The sequence below is a fragment of the Astatotilapia calliptera genome, chromosome 16 (genome assembly GCF_964374335.1).
Source record: "Astatotilapia calliptera chromosome 16, fAstCal68.1, whole genome shotgun sequence".
NCBI classification, from domain to species: Eukaryota; Metazoa; Chordata; class Actinopteri; order Cichliformes; family Cichlidae; genus Astatotilapia; species Astatotilapia calliptera.
Window position 1 is genome coordinate 5,892,565 of NC_137437.1, and position 20,303 is coordinate 5,912,867.

General features: G+C 40.8%; 1 protein-coding gene across 2 annotated transcripts; it reads right to left on the reverse strand.

Moving 5' to 3' along the window:
• Positions 1–16,330: 16,330 nt before the first annotated feature.
• Positions 16,331–19,814, reverse strand: gja3 (gap junction protein, alpha 3). 2 transcript variants are annotated; one of them, XM_026144612.2, is made up of 3 exons: positions 19,625–19,814; positions 19,009–19,071; positions 16,331–17,937 (listed from the first exon to the last, which is right to left on the reverse strand). In XM_026144612.2, the coding sequence occupies exon 3, from the start codon at positions 17,902–17,904 to the stop codon at positions 16,483–16,485; it is 1,422 nt and encodes a 473-aa protein (XP_026000397.1). In that variant the 5' UTR covers positions 17,905–17,937; positions 19,009–19,071; positions 19,625–19,814; the 3' UTR covers positions 16,331–16,482. The 2 variants fall into 2 exon arrangements, with proteins under 2 accessions (XP_026000397.1, XP_026000398.1); XM_026144613.2 differs by having other exon boundaries at positions 19,545–19,697.
• Between the last annotated feature and the right edge of the window lie 489 nt (positions 19,815–20,303).

The window sequence follows — 20,303 nt, forward strand, 5'->3', positions numbered from 1 at the left end:
ATTTAGGCTGTCCCAGTGTCTCCTGTCTCAGGTCTGACTTTGATGTTAAAGTCTGTCTCTGTGGGAACTTGTTATTCCTTGTTTACTTACTTTGTTTTGAATAAGACCACCCATTAAAAATAAGACAGGATTTTATGACTCAGGGTGTATGTTTGAGCCTATTTTTACTAGTGTAGAATATAACTGCGACTGTCCATATGATATAAAACTATACTAAAATGTAATAGAACAGTCATATGCCAACAGATCATGCATTAATCTAAAATAAAATAATTTTAATAGAAAAATGCAGGAACATACACCTTGAGAAACTCTTGGGTTGCTTTTCCAGTTTCCTTTGGATCATTAACCATGCGTACTGTGACTCGCTGAGCACAGAATATAGTCGTGTACACTTCAGATTACATCCTGCGACTTCTATCAGCAGTGATATCACAAATAAACAGAGGTGACCCAGCTCCGGTCGCTGTAGCTATACATATCCATGCCACAACATAGTCTCCACCATGTTTGATAGATAACATGTGCTTCAGATCATGACCTGTTTCTCTTCTTCTACATACTGTTCTCTTCTTATCATGCTATTTTTTCAGACCCATCCAGATTTTTTTTTAGCTCTTTTCTCCAAAGTCTAATCCAGAGGTGTGAAACATAAGGTTTGTGGGGCCAGAATCGGCCAAAGATTCCAGTGTGCTCACTGGATTAGTTTATAAAATGTAAAGGAGGGTTTACATTTTTGGACTGTTAAATGTGTTTTAATACGATATGAGGGATCAAAACTTCTGGAGTGTAACCAGTGGTTTGCACTTTGTTCTAAAGGCTCTATATTTCCATTCATGAAGGCGTCTCTTGTTATTAGACGGTGACAACGACACGCCGACCTCCTCGAGAATTTTCTTGACTAGTTTAGATATTTTGAAGCTGATTTTCTTAACCATGAAAACTTTAGTTGTCATCTGTGGTGTCGCTAAGCTGACCAATGCATTCCTTCTTTTTAAGAATGAACCCGATTATTAATTTGGCCACTGTTAAAGGTTTTTGCAGCCTAACCTTGGCCTTGTTCGCTTGCACTGACATCACTTTGGATGTCATATTGAGAATTTCAAAACACAGCTATCAAATACAAGTTTAACACATGAATCAACTTCAGATCTTTTATCTACTTATTTTGTCAGGGAACAATCAGGGAACCAGCCATTAAACTGTTTATTGGTCATCTGTCCAATCCCTTTTAAGCCTCTGAAAATGGAGGACTGTGTACAAAAACATCAGGTTGAACCCTTTTTCATTAAAGTTCAAATTCTGCACTTCATTCTTGATTTTAAATCAATAAATTGGTTCAAAATGCACTGTGGTTGTGTAACTGTCCAAATACTTATGGAAATGATTGCATATGAATATAATAAAAGTGCCAAATGTACTACTAGTTTAATTTTGTGCAGTTCAGTAATTTCCAATATCACCCACATAGTGTACTAAATTATCAGCAGCACTCTGAAGTCTGAGTAGAAAAGAGCAATGCGTTTTCTACTCCAATGGGGGGCACTGCGCTCTCGTTGTGAACCCGTCCCCAGAGACTGCTGCGTATCCCATGGCTCCTGGTTCATCAGCAGACCCATAATCACCAGACTTTTGTTAAATTATAACACCCATCATTAGCTGTGGGACGAGCTGCTGCTTTGTCCAGCTTCCATGTCAGGAACCCACGTCCGACAAGAGGTTCATCTGCTGTGGATGACGCAAAGCAGCCTTCCCTCTGCCCACCTCTTCCTCTTGTTCCTCCACCCACAGCCTCGCCTTCTCACCCTCCGCACAGAAAACTCTAATCTTTAAGGGAAAATAAAAGAAGCATTCCCTCATTTCACCTTGCATTTTTCTTCTTCTTTTTTTTTTTTTTTTTGAAGTGAGGATGGGTGGAGGTACAAAACACAGTGACAAAAAACCAAAATTTTTGAAGAGGCATGCTTTTTTCTTTCTGTGCTATCTGTCAGAGTTGGCCAGACTCCAGTAACTTGCCCCATTGATCGAAAGCTAAAAGGGTTCGGTGAGCCCACACAGCCAGGCCTGCGAGGGAGCGTGGTGGGTGTAAAAACATTTTTTCACCCTCGTGTTTTTTTTTTGTTTGGGCTCAATCCCCAGCTCTGTCAGGGGGCATAAAGAAAACGCTGTGCTCAGCAGGGTCATGTAGGCGAGGCCCGGGGGGTAGACTATAGGCGGCGATTAGGGCCTCTAATGTGCAACGAATCCTCTTCGAATCACATGATATGAACTAATGTCGCCATTTATTGATAAAACAACAGCGCCTGGGAGGCAAGAGCTGCTGCTCTGTGTGTGTGCGTGTGTGTATGTGTGTGTAGTATACAGCTGCAAAGAGGACAAGAGAGAAGGAATGGATGACAACTGCATTTCTCAGGTTGTGTGCCTCAACACATGGCACAGGACTGGCTGAGGGATGGGCAAGAGTTTAGCTGCGAACGCTTGGATGTGGGTTAAAGGGCAGCACAAATATTTTACTCACACACCTACAAAAGACGTCTACTGATTCTTTTTTTACTTAAATGTTATACAAATTTCCAAACTATGGCTGGGAATGTTTGGAGTACATTTGATAGACAACAGCTTCAGACATACACACAGACACAGGTTAGTGTAATTATGGCTCCGACTGCTGCTGTGGGTGAGTCGGAGGCTCGGATGAGGTTAAAATTCAGATGGCTCAATCCTATTTGGTAAGTCATGGTGGGCATTGACTGCACAATCCCCTCAGTGCAGTCACCAAACTCCTCTTTTTCCAAATGCCCACTGGATGACACAGTCAGTGTAGGGTTTAGCCTTAAAACCGCCTCCCAACAGCCCCAGAATGTCCTGACTGTACATATGAACAGTTTTGCGTCTTTTTCTTCAAAAATTACTAAACTTATTTGTGTCCACCTTCTAGAACCCACCTTGGAAGTGCCAATAACTGCAGTTCTTTGAATGGCGGCTTGAGGCTGACTTCAAAACGAAATCATTCCCTGTCCCTGTGTTAAAATGTCCAACTTTAGAGAAGAAATAAACATGTTTACAGCCCTGTACAAGAAATGGTTTTTGCTTTTATGGTGAAGTTCTCTCTTCTCTTTAGGTATTCAAGCTTAAAGTTATCATTATTAGAATCATGACTACTTTGACTGCCTAGTCTGCTTCTAATAATGCAGCGTAGGCAGCTGTCCACAAGGCTTCTCCACAATTCAGCCCACAGATAATATATATTACTGTGTAAAAGTCTTTAGGCACCACTTATTTCTTCGTATTTAACTAGGAAAATGTGAGGATAGGTGTAGCCATTCATTGAAACAGGTGCAAATATTCATGGAAATACAGGATGTAAGGCAAAAATGGAGTATGAAAACTCTAACTCTGGTTTGAGCTCCTTTATTTTTCAGCACTGTCTCAACTTAGGGAGCTTTCCTGTAATTTATTTAAGTAATCTTCAGAAATATTCAGATTTTCTGAAAGATACATGGATGTTGGCTGCCTTTTGTCTCATTTACTTCGTCAATATTGTTGAGGTCTCTGGGGAGGCCAGTTAAGGACTGATTTGTCACTTGTGTGTTTTTCTATCCAGGTGTTTTTGGAATCATTATCATGCTGAAAAATGAAGCCGCGGCCAATCAGATGCTTTCCAGATGGTTTTGTACGGTGGATCAAAAATCATCTGGATTCGTAATGTAATCAACTTTACATTTCATGATCACCAACACCACGTGGGTGAAATGCAGCCCCAAACTATGACAGAGCCTCCACCATATTTATGGATGGTTTCAGACACTCACTGTTGTACCTCTCTTTTGACCTCCCTCATACATAGTGATTTCACATTTAGATTCATTACTCCACAAGACCTGTTGACCTGATTTGTTTCTATTTTATGTTCATGAAACTATGTTAGCTCTAGCATTTTTTGTTGAATCACCTAAAGAAATAGAAACAAATGACATGTTTTTACGACAGGCTGTTAGTGACAAAGTGTTTAAAGATACAAAGTAAAATTAGCTCTTTGCTAAGTTGTCTGTTATGTGTTGAAACAACACTTGCTCATCCTTTGAGTTAGCTATCTTTTCACCCTTGATTGATTTACTGGCCATTGTTGTTGGTTTAACAACCAAAAAACATTCCTCTGAAAATGTTAATATAGAAGACTGGACTGAAAATGAGTGAAAAAGCAGCAAATGCCCAACTTAAAACTTAAAAAGACCTTTGGAAAATTCCTGGGTTGCTAAATATACCAGCAGCTCATCGGTGGTGAACTTCAGATTTGATTTTGTACATTAGTTCAGGTATCAGACACATGTATTCTTTGAAAACACCTCGTCTGCTACATTTATTGGACACTTTCTCTCTCAACCCTCTCATCTCTAAAGTCATTTGTGGAACAACAAAAAGAAGAAGAAGAAGATTTATTTTATGGGGACTTGCTTTTTGTCCACAAAAGGTAGCCCAGTCTCCACTATGTCACTGTGTAAACAGATTTAAGTTCTCATAACATGAGTAATGCAGTACGCCACTGTCCTTTGAAGCCAAGATCACTTTCACCTCTCCCATATCGTCACCAGGAGCAACTCTCCTTTTCCTCACAGTAAAAGTTGATATGAAACAGGTCTGTTGATCATGTAAATTGTTCTTGTGACTTTAGTGTAGTTTGATGCTAGCTGAAAGTCTAAATGCATAAGTATCCTGGACAATATTCAATTCAATTCAATTCAATTTTATTTATATAGCGCCAAATCACAACAAAAGTTGCCTCAAGGCGCTTCATAGATACAGAGAAAAACCCAACAATCATATGACCCCCTATGAGCAAGCACTTTGGCGACAGTGGGAAGGAAAAACTCCCTTTTAACAGGAAGAAACCTCCGGCAGAACCAGGCTCAGGGAGGGGCGGGGCCATCTGCTGCGACCGGTTGGGGTGAGAGAAGGAAGACTGGATAGAAGACATGCTGTGGAATCACCTTTCTTTCCAATTTTAATACTGGGTTTAAATATCTGCACAACTTTTTATTATTCTTGACACACCAACGGGGCAAATCTTCCACAAAACAAATGATAAATTCATGACAGAAAATATTTTTATAGTTGAAAATCCTCAGGACACGCCATATAAATAATCTGCTGTGGTCTCAAATGACGCCACTCAGTCACTGAAGGTTAAACATTTGACTTTTTGTCAAAAATGGGAGTCTATGCAGCCATTTGAGGGAAACTTTAATGTTGATTATTTAAAGAAGAGGGACAGACAAATGTTTTTAGTATCAGTCACTGGGTGATTAGAGCAACCTGCTGCATTCAGGAGCCAGGTGGAGTCACCGAGTTGCATTGTGGGTATCATGTCCATGCCCTTGCCTGGCCTGTAGGTGTCCCCGCAGAGCTGAACCCCCCCTCCCGCTGCTTTCCCTTCACATAACTGTCATAATAGTTTTTCTCCCTGTGGAGCCCCTCCCTTCATTGTATGGACAGTCAAAACAAGCCACCCGACATGACTACAAAGAGTAAGTGCTGCAACATTACATCATATATGGTATCAGGAGGCACTGAGTTTATGGAAAAGCGCTGTGTTTAGGTGAACTGTATGTTTAAAATGTGTCAGCAATGTTTGCATCAGATTTTACTAAATTCTTTGTTTTGTCAAGTCATAGTTAAACAGTTGGTTATCAAAAGGAGTTTTGAAAAGTTATTGAATTCATTTAACCAATTATGGCTTTCAAGTTTCAATGTTGTTATCTGACCACTTTAGTTTTAACAGAAGTCTGATACACACTGAGTCCAAGACAGGACCGAACACAAAGGTCATCACATCTCTACTTGGTTTCTAAATGACCCGAGATCATGTGTACATTTTTATTGACACAAAATCCACCTAATGTGCTGATTCAGACACTATTATTTGTTCATCACTTTTAGATTGATGTTTTAGAGCAGACAAAAGAAAAAAAAGTATTAAAACTAGAGCAACCAGGATACACAGAGGACATTTGGATTCTTAACTCTGAAATCACTGATGTGTCTTTAGTAATGAAACATTAAAATGAGAGACTGTGGCGGACTGAATTTGATAGTATATACAAATATCAATAAATAAATAAATAAATAAATAAATAAATATATATATATATATATATATATATATATATATATATATATATATATATATATATATATATAAAAACACGCAGCACACCCCTGCGGGCGGTTTATCCTTCAAGCTCGGGTCCTCTACCAGAGGCCTGGGAGCTTGAGGGTCCTGCGCAGTATCTTAGCTGTTCCCAGGACTGCGCTCTTCTGGACAGAGATCTCCGATGTTGTTCCCGGGATCTGCTGGAGCCACTCGCCTAGCTTGGGAGTCACCGCACCTAGTGCTCCGATTACCACGGGGACCACCGTTACCTTCACCCTCCACATCCTCTCGAGCTCTTCTCTGAGCCCTTGGTATTTCTCCAGCTTCTCGTGTTCCTTCTTCCTGATATTGCTGTCATTCGGAACCGCTACATCGATCACTACGGCCGTCTTCTTCTGTTTGTCTACCACCACTATGTCCGGTTGGTTAGCCACCACCATTTTGTCCGTCTGTATCTGGAAGTCCCACAGGATCTTAGCTCGGTCATTCTCCACCACCCTTGGGGGCATCTCCCATTTTGACCTCGGGACTTCCAGGTTATACTCGGCACAGATGTTCCTGTACACTATGCCGGCCACTTGGTTATGGCGTTCCATGTATGCCTTGCCTGCTAGCATCTTACACCCTGCTGTTATGTGCTGGATAGTCTCTGGGGCATCTTTACACAGCCTGCACCTGGGGTCTTGCCTGGTGTGATAGACCCCAGCCTATATATATATATATATATATATATATATATATATATATATATATATATATATATATATATATATATAACTATAATTACGTAGTGTAGATAATGTGTGTGACTGAAGCGGCATCATAGAAAGCGGCATAACTTTAAGTATGTGGGGGTTGCACTGATGAAATTTTAACCACAAGATCACTTATTCCTTTTATTTTGTAATTCTTTGTTAAAAATAACCGAGGATTCGTGATCTAGACTTTAAAGAATGCAGTCAGACCAATAAGTCTGGTACCAAACTAGAAAAGCTTCTGTCAAACAAACCAACATCTTTCCATGAGCCAGCGGTCAGGCCTCCTAGAAACAAATTCATCACACTCCTGAAATACATAAAGAGGGCCTGAGGTATTTGTGCTGTGGACTGAGTGTGAATTTGTTAGGTGATTAAAGGCTAAATATAGCCTCCTGTCTGCCCTGAACTGCAGACTGGTGACTCAGTGACAGACGTTCTTGTTCTCAAGAAGTCACTTTTCCATCACAGGGGCAAAGTGGGGCTTCAGAGTGGATTAAAACCATTATCGTGACCACAGGTCTGAACGTATTTACTTTCTGGATGTATCGTTATTATTTATTATTTTGTTAAATTCTACAAATGTTTTACATTAACAGGCGATTTGTAATAAATCAGTGTGAGGCGTTTTAGGTTTGAGTCAAAGTCTGTGCAAAAGCTCAAAGCTGCTGTCTAAGCAAATAAAGATATTTCTCAAAATAATTTATGTAGCCTTTTCAAAATAAAAAAAATAGGAAAATCATAACAAAAAAACAAACAAGAACATATAATTTAAATTTACAGGCTAGCCTTTGGTCGCCCTGAAAAAGATTTCAGCTGAAAAGCACAGGACTGTTATTGTTGCCTAGTTACCAGTTAACAAAGAACCAATGTAGTTTGCAATAAGTCAAAAAATCTTGTGTTTTCTGCTGGTGAGCTTAATATGATTTGTAAGACAAAAGTAACAAATTCAATCAGCTTTTTAAAAAAGGTGTAATAAAAATAGAATAGAATAGAATCCCTTTATTGTCACTGTACAGTTGTACAATGAGATACATCTGTATGTATAGTGACAATAAAGTCATTCTATTCCATTTTTATTAAGCATAAAAAAACATTTATTTCTAACAAAATTTCTAAAAACATTTCTTTAAACTGTTGGGGATCAGAAACACAAAATGGCAAAGACATGGTCGAGAGAACTAAAACTGTAATTAAGTATCTTCCTTCCATTTGTGCATTATTAACTTGATCTACAGAAGAACAGACACAAAAACAGGAACAACGTGAATCAAATGAATCCTGCTACGAATGTTTGGCCCTGAAGTGGAAACAAAGCCACTGGTGAGTGATGGGTTGAGGCCTCCTGTTAGTCGTGCCAAAAGATCATCTATCTCCCATCACTCTTCAGCCACTGGACCCAAGAGCGCAGCACTCATGTACTGCACTCCCCTGTTAGACACACTGCCAGATTTCTGCACTAAGTAACCCAGTGCTCATTTTCTTACTTATTGAGGTTTTTGGAGTCCTTTCACAGCTAAAGAAAAGAGACTAGTAAACTATGTCTGCAACATAACTGACCTTGCAGAGCTTGTGTTTACAATGAAAAAAAAAGATGCTTTGGATTTGCATCTTACAGATATGCATATGAAGAAATATGCTGCGCCAAGAAAACATTGGGGCTTAGAAAATGTAGTCTAATCTCTTATAGTCTCATTAGTGTTGACCTCGCTCATCATGAAAAAACTAACTTTTCTCTATGCTAGTGTGCTTTTGCATATTTGAAACCTCCATTACTTAAAAGTTCATAACAAAATAAAAAGCACTGTTTTGATTGCAGATAGAAGTGTCGCATCAACTACTTTACAGACATCTGTGTTACAGCAGTCTGTGGGCAAAACGCTTGTTTGACATGCAACCACCTAGGAGATTGTTACCAAGGTGATATCACCTGTTGGTTTTGGCCTCTCCATCATGATGAAACGTAGCTTTTTTGGCTTCTGTGTTTGTGGAGCTAGAAGTGACCATATTTAGACAACAGATTAGAAAGAATGTTATCAGCTAACACTAGCAAGATTTGTTAGAAAGCTGCATCACTGTACAGTAGGGGTGCATTGCACTCTTACATATCTGCTGATTAATCCTAATTATTAATGTTATTAAGATGAATGCTTAAGTAAAAGTCTAAGAAATTACTACAATTTCACTCACCCAAACTGAAATACACACCACACACAGTCAGGTGGGGCACTGGCCACCATTCAAAATTTCCTGGCCACCCTAACCGGCAAGACAGTCCTATGTTGGTAGTAATTTAATAAAATTGCAGAAAACCTGGTTCAAATCCCTGACCGGGATGACCGCTCACACTCTTGCATGTTCTAATATTTATTTGTCTTTCCTGGCCAAGTTTTGCTCTTAAAGTTGACTCCATTCTGGGAGAGTGACTCTCAAGATGCTTCTGCTCACCTCTGCTGAGAATCATTAAAGCAGTGGTTGGGACCTCCAGTCAATCAATCATTCAGCCAATTAAAGCAGATTATTCTAGATTTCCAAATCTTATTTGGTTTTTATATGTACCTATTTTCAGTGATATCAACGTTAATAGCAGGAAATAAACTATTTATATCATTATTCTCTTTCTGTCTTTTTTGTCATATTTTTCATGTAACCTAAATTTGAAAACAGCAATTCTGTTTTTGGTGTTCCACCCCTGTGAAAAGATTCTGGGGGCACTCCTGCTCTCAGCAGGTTGTATCAATAAAATGCTTCAAAAGGCACAAACATGATGGAGAGATCCAGTTCAGTCTATAGATGCCTGCATCTGGACACCTGTCAGTTAACTCGAGCGTTCAGGTAGCAAACTTCACCCCCCGCAGAGTTGTTATGCAAAAGGAAACATGAACTATAAAGCTCTTTGGCACTTTAATTTGTCAGCCTGAGGTTGCTGCTTGGTTTGGCATCAGAACAGACTGATTGTAGCCTGCAACACGACTGCACTTGTGGAAGGAGGAAGAGGACATGTAAGCAAAATATACAGCTGATTTGGCAACATTTAGCTGCAATGCTTCAGCAACACTAGTTTCAATCCAGTTTGATATTATTACAGACATTGACTAATATTTATTAAATAATACATAAAACACTGTAGCATTAAGAATATGAATCATGTGTGTATATAATAACTACCAAAGGTCCAGTCTGAGCCCAGCGAGCAGAGGTAATGCTAACTGAGCCAGCCACGGTGATGAAATAGCGAAATAGCTGAAAATACTAACATCAGTATCGAAAATAACTTCAAATCGAGCTGTAAAACTTTACATTTACAGTTTGAATTCATAGTGAGCCCGAGTAAGACAATGAGCTGCTGCACAAAGCTGGAGTGGGGCCCCTTTAGAAAGGTTTCCTACTCAGCAGTCACTGCAAATTATCCATCAGCTGTTTAAGGTGGGGTGGTTGCAATCAGAATGACCTCCTATAGAAGAAAACGTTTCACCATTGTCACAGTTTTAGTTTGGTTGATGGTTCTGAGTTTCACAGACCCGGTCAAAGATGTTGACACTGAACAAACAGACCTTTAACGTCAAGGAAGTTTTATTACAACAACTCTACTAGACTGCATCCTCTGTTTGCCAGTTAGAAGACAATAAGAAAAAGGTTAAGCGTAAGAGACACACAAAGCACCATCCAACAATCTAATACGGTCTCCACCAAAGGATTTTACTGATTACATGGTTTACAGATAAGTACACACAATGAAACAGGAATATCATTTACATTTCCATATAATGTAGATAGATTCATATTAATATTAAAAGACATGTTTATATGTAGGTAAAGCTGTACGTTAAAGAAATTTGTGTGGGTGTCAGACCTTTTTATAACCTTAAATGTTCAAATGTTTTTAAAAATTTTAAAAGACGTGAATTTGCTTATTTTATTACAATAGATTGATCAAATATAAAGATTTTTATCCAAAATTCTCACTGGACAACTGCTGTGTGGCAAAACCACCCCATTAGGCAGATTTTTGCTAATGTCACAGGCAGATTTGAGGATGTCTCTTGTTGTTTTTTTAGTTGACACGAGTCCCAAATAAACAATTCAGCTTTTATTCTATGACTAAAGCTTTTAAATATCATCAATATATCATTATTTAATATAATTATGCCTTAGGCTAAGCTTTTAGAAACTGACATGTGTACTCAGTGTTGGGAAGGTTACTTTTAAAATGTATTCCACTACAGATTACAGATTACATGCCCCAAAATGTATTTTGTAATGTATTCCGTTACGTTACTCAATGAGAGTAACGTATTCTGAATACTTTGGATTACTTAACATATTATCATGCTGTTTACAACTACGTGAATGTACTATTGCTGTGTGATTTATTACTATTACTGAAGGTCCGCGGCTCCGAACTGTAGTAAAGGACCTCTGACTAATACGGCGGGGTCCCTGTCGGCTCGTAGCCGAAAAATAGCTTTACTTTGTTGTCTGGGTCAAGTTTGCTTGCGAGAGACAGAGAGAGGCATTGAAAGGCTGCTCCAACGGAACTTATTGTTTCGGATGAAAACACGAACACAGCGTACAGTCGAGTCTTAATAGCTTATTTACAACTGGGCTCGTCAGGCACTCTTCTTGACTGCAGTGGTTATTATTATATTTACATGCTTCCAGCTCCCGTTTTTGCTCGATGACAGCTCGTGCTTTCCCTTTTTCTCCCTTTTCGCGCTCACAGACACATAACGAGTATGGCAGTCCATTCTCCCTGCAGCACGGACTACACTGCCCATGAGGCTACATTCTGCATTCTGCCTATTAGCTTAGCACAACAACAACAACAACAACAACAAAAAGGTGCTCTCTCACCCAGGAAACACGCAGAGAGAGAGCGTCACCCTGTAACCATGGCAACCGCAACGCTGCCGCCTGGAACAACAGAACGTAGCTGTCAAACCAAACCCAAACAGTCCTGACCCGCCACAATATGAAACAGGGAAACAGTGTAATCCATTTATTTCAACAAAGTAACTGTATTCTAAATACCACCTTTTTAAACGGTAACTGTAACGGAATACAGTTACTCATATTTTGTATTTTAAATACGTAATGGCGGTACATGTATTCCGTTACTCCCCAACACTGTGTGTACTATGGCTCTCATTGGGTACTAGACATCACTATTAATCCTTCAGAAATTATTCAGGACCACTAAAATTTAGCACTGAGGTTAAAGGAGTTTCTTTGTAAAATAATTATCATTTGAGTAATATTATGTAAAGGTCTATATAAGGCCATTAATTACAACCTCCATTTACCCAAATGTGCATCCCTTCACATTTACTTAAAAGTATTTGAAGTACACATTTCGTTAAGTCCGCATTTTTCTCTTTGTTTGCTCACTGTGCTCAAAGGAAGTTCACACTGAGCTGTAAATTCCACCCATCAATATCATGCATCGCACAGTGTTGTAAATCCTCAGTTCTTGTAATTGTGCAGAAAGTGTTTGCGGTAGATGTTTGACTCCCAGGTGCAAGACTAACACAGCCGTGTCATTTTAATTATTTCTTGATGTGGTTATGAAGTAACTCTGAGTCAGCGCCACTTTTTAATATTTGCTGTCGGAAGGCAGCGTGAGGGAGTGAACTGCGGAGGGTTGAATGTCAAAGAGCAACAAACAGGAAGCCGGCAGTATGGGAAATGACAAAGGAGGAGGAAAAAAAACATACATACATAAAACTGAGGATAGCCTAAAAAGGAAAACACTTGAGAATGATCCTTATGATCTTTATAACTGAGCCAACTACAAGCACTCACGACGGCGGATTAAAATATCTGAAAAAAAGCAAGTTCTGGACTTCATGCATATTTTGTTTTTGTCATTCTACTTTTATTAGAAGATATATGAATTCCATCTGACCATGACTTTTAAAAATGTCAGCCTAATGAGTCTATTTGATGAGTAATGTGTGACAACTGAATGTAGTGCTGTTGAGGTTAAGTGGCAGATCAAACCCAGACTGTGCTTCTGATAAAATTCTGATTAAACTGAGTTTAAAGTTTGTAGAATTTGCATTTATTAAAAAAACAAAGTGTCTTACTTTTTATTGTGTTTACACCATAAAACCAGTTCAATTAAGGGAGGGCTGGGGGGAGGGGGTGTATTTATCCTACTTTTTGTCATCTTATGACTTTTGTGTTGTTCAGGTTTAAATTTAAAAAAAGGGGGTGGATGGAAGGGCAAAAATCCTGGAAGTTTACCTAGCAAGTAAACATCTCGTGAAATCTTTCCCCCCAAAATTCAAACCTCGAAGTTCCAGTTTTGCTGTCTGTCCCATTATGACAAGACATTTCTGTCCAAGTTTGGAAAAAAGTGTTTCTCCAAGTTTCTCTAAGTTAACCAAGAATTATCAAAACCTCATGTTACATAAGGTAATTTGGAAATGGGCCTCTGGAAGTGATTTTACATTTGGACAAACAGCTAATAATTAGCTCTCTGATTGTGATCTTCAGATTCATTTGTTCTGACAGACTGGAATAAATGTGTTTAAATTGAAACCTAAAAAGCACAAAGCGACTCTATGAAGTATTTTATTAATTATTTGTATTTTGTCATCTTAAAAATAGAACAAATCACGGCCTCTGTCACTCCATGACCCCAGTCGAAGACTGAAGCCTGCAGCTCTGATTTCATTCATCATGTAAAGCAAACAAGAGCAATAAATATGGTACAAAAAATTTATTTAGTAACAGTTTTGTAAACATTTGAGGTAAATGAACATTTACATCATCTTGTTCTTACAAACAAATAATTCATACACAAGGCACTTCTCTTATTTAAGACAGCACTGAAAACAGGTTGCTGTTGTGAGCATTGTGAGATGGTTCCGACTCCCTGACGAGCCAGAGAAATCATGCTCTGCATGAAACATAAGAGGAGAGAGTTTGGAGGAGTCACAGGGATCACAGGCTTCGAACAAAACATCCTGTCAGGGCTTTGTATGCAGGGTTAGGGAAGGGCCAGCTACCCAGCTAACATTCTCTCAACATTGGAGCCATCTGATGTGACGTCTAACCAGAGTCCCGACAGTTCTGTGAGAACATACTGAGTAAACAAACAGAAAATTACCCCAGCTGTTATTCTCTCTCCCGCCACTGTATTGTTTTTTCTCATCATCATCTGAGCTTGAGATAAAATCTTTAATAATACATTTTCTGTGAAGAGTGACTGCGCTTTGGTTTAAGACATGTTTTTCCCTTTGAGGATCATAAAGATTGGCGTCTTGCTCTCTCCCTGTCACTCGACTGCTACCAACATGAGCCCTGCAGAAAAGTAGTTTTGTTTTCTAAATGTGCAAATCTTTACCAACTACCAAGTTGTAAATGCAGATATCAAAGAAGTCTTTGTCATTTGAATGGGAACCATGGATTTGGAAGGGCAGCTTTAATCTACGCATTTTATATATTCTCTTCTTCGAGTCTCTATTTGCGCTGAAAGAAGCTAAATAAGTAAGATACAGTATCACACATGATACTCCTGTGGGCGCTGAGAATCTCAAACCATACTGTGCCATCATTCTGTAACCCCACCACCACCACCACCCTGACAAATGGAAAGACAACATTTTTTGCACTGCTCCTACTCCAGTGTATTAACCAATACACAATAACTCATTGAAAAGTACTGTTCCTACAGACATATTAGTAATCAGCTATGATGTTATGCTCTACCAGTGCAATATCTCCAATGCAGATGGTTAACTTTTCACACAGTGCTGCTGTGTGAACTCTGCCCCGGTGTTGGACTCACAGGAAATACAGCAGATTATTGTTGATGTAAAGTTAAAAAAGCTTTTTGAAAGTGAGTGCCTGGGTTGTGGACAAAACCAAACAGCACAAAGACATAACAGGAACAGAGGACTGCGGCTAATGATGAGTTCAGTTTAAAAGTTTGGGTTTCTAAAGGTCTCTAAGAATCAAGATGAACACAACAAAATAGAAGCAGTCGAGGCTGACTGCACCCTGCGGCGTTCTGAGACGCCCAACGCCAGTCACCTTGTCTTTTTTTCTTTTTTCTTTTTTTTTTTAAGTCATAGCTGTTTTGCAATCACAAACTGACTACTACAAGTATGCAATTTATGAGTAAAATTCAATTCAGTGTAAAAGAAAATGACCAAAGTTGCTCTCAATCTTTAGGTGTGGGGGATTTCTGTTTTTTAAAAAGGTGGGAGTGGGTTTGAGGGCCGAAATGTTTGCCGACAATCTTACAAAAATGGTTACAAACGTAACTCTGGAGCTCTGGGAGGCTGAGCGTTTGAATTTACAAGGTAAATCTTAATAAAGTTTTTTTTGTACCACTTAGTGGCATGCATGCATTTTTTTATAGCCTTTGAAGGCATTATCTTATATTTGTGCAGTTCGCTGAGAGCATTTTTCTTTTCAGATATGTTGACTAAAGGTAACACTGACAGAGGGAGGCGTAAGGGACTCCTACTTTCCTTGTTTTTGTGCCCGGTTTACTGGCAATGCGGTGTTCAGAGAGACCCAGATGTACTCTGGACATAGCAAGAAAGACTTACCAGCATTTTTAACCCATATCCTGTCCACGCTTCACTTATTTTTCTTTAATCCCAGGACCCTTTGAAAGTTTCCAAAGTAACGTCCTATCTGTTCCATGTCATTATAACTTTTGTTTTTCTTTTTTAATAGGATCATGGGTAGAACCTAGCTAGCCTACTTTGCCACGCAAATATGTCAGTGAATCGGTGAGTTGTAGGGCTACACATGCTGGCATGCACAACTACACAGAACACAATACATGTAACGTCATGTACAAATGCATTGAGGATGAATTACTCTCAACACGACAAATAAGTCAAGTCAGTAAAATTCAGGAAGCGCAGAATGGCTTCCGGGTCTCCCGACATGCCGTGCAGCACACCGTGCACGTTTGTGCTGCAAGTTTGACAATGAAAACAGATAAAAATGTGGACTGAGATTTATGATCAAGTTGCCCACATCCGGTGCCCTGTGCATTAACATCAGCTATCTCTGTTTCCTCCAGATAAAAATATTCAAAATTTCCAGTCACCGGTCTTCAATGACCATTTCCATTTGGAATAATTAGTCCTCGCGGCTCAACAAAAAGGAAAAAAATAGAGAAACACCAGAAGATCCCCTTTCCCCAAATCAAACATGTTGGTGAGATGTGTCCATTTTCATGTAAAATTAATAGATCACAATGTCTTTCACTCCATCCATTGCTGTTACCGGAGGCTCCTGACTTTGTAGAAGTGCATGGTCACATATTGTGTGCATAAATATAGACTATTAATCAAGAAAAACCAAACCTTGCCTCAACTACTCTGCAACTCACCGATTGCACTAAATCAACGACAGCTAGTGGTTCAGTCATTTCACATTTGCCCTAAACATTCTCTTGACTTTCTTGCTTTCCTGTCTCATGGTTTGTTTTGTTTGTTTGTTTGTTTTGTTGCTTATTACATGTTCATGATTGTGTCTGGGTTTGGGGTGAGGATAGTGGCATGTTATTCAAGAGGGCTTTAAGGGACATGAAAGGGCTGAATGCATTTAGACAGCCAGATCACTCGGCCTGGCCCTGATGCTGCTGCTCTTGCTGGCCCGACTGAGCCGCCGAGGGTCTGTGCTGACCATTACCGGAGGCTCGTGCATCTCCACTGTGGTGGTGACGTGGCCTTCGTCGTGCTCACTCTTTCCTCCATCCCAGCTGCCTGCGTTGGAGGCGTCGCCAGGGCTGCTGCCGCTGGAGGCAGCGTTGGCAGTCGCGTTGGTGATGTTGGTGTTACTGGTGGTGTTGCTGGTGGGTAGGAGCAGAGCACCATTGACGCTTTGGTGCTGCTCATTGTCGCTGCTGGTGGCAGAACAAGAAGAGGAAGGTGGAGGGGAGGTGGCCTTCATCTCCCGAGTCTGCTGCTCGGTTGCCAGGTTGGCCCAGTTCTGCTGTGTGGCCAGCCTGTGGTTGTTGTTGTTGCTGATATAGTAGTGGGAAGAGGGGGAGGATTGGAGGGACTCCTCCTGCTGAAGGTCGTCCATCTTGAACTCTGCGGCCGAGGGCACGGCGGCTGGACCCATGGGCGGCAGGAACGCCCCGCTGCCCGCCGTCACATCTGTGTAGTTGGGAGGGTAGCTGGGGCTGGATGGGGCAGTTCTGGAGGCCGAGGCCAAACACTCAGGCTCTGCAATGTCGACGCGGCGCAGCGACTCACGTTCGGGGGCATACTCATTGGTCATGCCCTGTTTAACTTTCTTCCATCCAAGGTGATAGATCTCTAACAAATTCAGCAAAAGAGACACGCAAGCCACCACAAGCATAAATATAATAAAAATAGTCTTTTCAGTGGGCCTCGATATGAAGCAGTCAACGGTGTTGGGGCAGGGCCAACGTGCACACTTGTACAGGGGCCTCAGCTGGAAGCCATAGAGAAAATACTGGCCCAAAATGAATCCCACTTCAAACAGGGTCTTGAAAATAATGTTGAACACATAGGTACGCAGCAACGCGCCTCTGATACGGATTTTGCCATGTTCGTCCCTGATTGGCGGCTTCTCCTTTTTGCCGCCTCCTCCTCCTCCAACATCGCCACCATTTCTATACAGGAGTTCTTTCTCCTCTTGGAGCCTGTTTGCCTTGCGCATCTCCTCCTCCTTTTCTTTCCGCTTTTCCTCCATGCGGACGATGTGCAGCACGTGGCCCAGGTATATGAGGGTTGGCGTGGACACGAAGATGATCTGCAGCACCCAGAAGCGGATGTGCGAGATGGGGAAGGCCTCGTCATAGCAGACGTTCTCACATCCGGGCTGCTGGGTGTTACACGTGAAGTCGGACTGCTCGTCACCCCAGACCTCTTCGGCCGCAGCCCCCAGCACCAGGATCCTGAAGATGAAGAGGACAGTCAGCCAGACTTTGCCGATGACCGTTGAGTGCTCCTGAGCATTCTCCAACAGCCGCCCCAGAAAGCTCCAGTCGCCCATGCTTCAAGAATTAGCCTATGGAGAAAGTACAGGCTGGAGTGGGGAAAAGGAAAGGGGCGCCAAATAGCAAAAAGAGGAGAAATAAGCAGAGAGAGTGGAAGTTAAAGAGGTGCTTAGGATTTTTAGAACAGCTTAACATTTGTCAGTGCAACAGGTGTCAAGGGCTTACCCTCACATTTAAAACACTGCACATGCAATCAGAGAAGAGGATGCAAGGACGTGGAGCAAAGCTTGACATTTTGTTTTGTAAGCACTTAGCAGAAAGTGGTCCTTAAAGAAATCTGCCAGTTCAGACATCACAAATAGATAACAGATCAATAGCAGCTGCTTCTTAGCAGCTCATATACCATATAGGCCACCTCTGTCACTGAACCCTGGTTCACTCCCTTTCTCTCTCTCTTTCTCTCTCACCTGCTCGCTCCACTGCACAGCAGGCATGTGCTGAGATCAACATTATGAGGTTCGAAAACAGAGATGGGGTCTAGTAGGGTGCGCACACACACACACTCAAAAACTGACATCGTCTACACACATCCTACACACCATCGTCCCTCACTCTCTCTAATGCAACTGTAATAATAAAACCACCAGAATGAAAAGAGATTAAAAAAAATAAAATTATTAAGTCTAGTATAATATCTGTGTGATATATTATGGTAAATTACAGATTATTTTTAACTCAAAAACTTTAAAAAGGGAAGAAAGCAGTGATTTATATTATTTATTCTCTGGTTAATCACAATTATTTGCTTATGTATTAGAAAATAGCTGGTATATTTCCCCAGTCCTAACCCGACACCTTTACCAAGCAGCACCACATCCTCACATCGTTAAAGCTTTTGGGTTTGGCTCTTTTGCTTGATAAAGAGTTAAGCTGCTTAAGTTTCAAACTACATTTTAATATTGAAGTATAGCGAATTCAGATGCAGAGACTAGCTTATTAAAGACAAACACGTGGCCTTTTAGACAGTGTTGTGTACACTGAACCCTAATCATGCAACATATTCAGCGTAAACGCGCACACACACACACACACACACACACACACACACACACACACACACACACACACACACACACACACTCATTTGAGGGCAAACTTACTAAAATATTCTTGTATTAAAAGGTAATAAATCCATCGACTAGGGTTCACAATATGTATGACACCTAGAAGAGAGGAAAAAACAACATGTTAACTTTCACAAGACTTTGTAAGAAATACATTAAAATAAATCTTCTGGTGGAAAATTAAAACACTGCTGGCTGTTTCAGAAAACGGTCAGGCTCTTTAAACACTGTTTCCATTTATCTGACATCAATATAAACTTATTGGGGGAAACTGCAGCAGTTACACCCAGAGAATCAGAAAGTCGTGCTTTCCATTTGTGACCTTGTGATGACTTATTAGTGACCAACCCACAAAAACTTAAAAGAATAATAAAACCTCACTCCCCTCAGCTCCACAGCTACTTGTGGCATTTGTGTCAGATGGTGAAGAATGTAACAGACGGGTTCAAATACAAAGCCCTACCTGCCAGAGTGACAATGCAGAGTGTGCCAGAGTCCCCAGACTCCTTTTAAGCTTTGACAGCCTTTTTGTTCCCCCCTTGTTCGGTAAAACTGAAGCAACTCTTAATTACCTGATAACATGCCGTTCTTCATTTACTGTACTCCCTTTTTTGTGCAAGAAAATAGCCACGGTGGTGTTTATCCGTCATACCTTTAAAGCGGAGATGTCATACTTAAACACGAAACGCAAATCCATCTGCCATCATCGGTGCCATCACTGGAGTGCGTTGAAAAGCGGTGTGGACCTCCCGCGGCTGAAGCGACCCTCCCTCTGTGTCCCTGATCCACCCCCCACCCACACTCAACTTGTCACTTCTCTGACAGCTCGACAAACTATTTTTTTCCTCACGTTTTTTTTAATGCGGGCCTCGCAACCTCGTTCATGCACAAACTTCTCTCCGTGCCTGTTACTTTGCGCAAGGGAAACTTTTTTCTTTCTTGTTGTTAGTTTCTGGAGGAGGCTCGGAGTCGGAGAGATGAGGCTCGGTTAAACGGAGCTACCGCTCATTTCCAGCCATGACTGGGCTGTCACATTGCGTGACCATCCATGAGTGAATCCACAGAGTCATCAGCCTCTCCGGCCACACCACGCCCCTGCCAACCTCCCCAAAACCGTGCGCAAAAAGTTGCCAAAAGTTTAGAAACATTCCCAAATTATGACCCCCGGGTGCTAAAAATAGTAATAGTTACTCATTTTAGGAGGCAGGCAACATTAAATAGCCGCGAGGTCTTTAAAAGGCCGATCCTGTGGACACACTACAATCTGTCCAAGTCAAACGTTACTGATATGTGGTTATAAAGAGCAAAATGTGGAGGAGAAGACAGAGAGT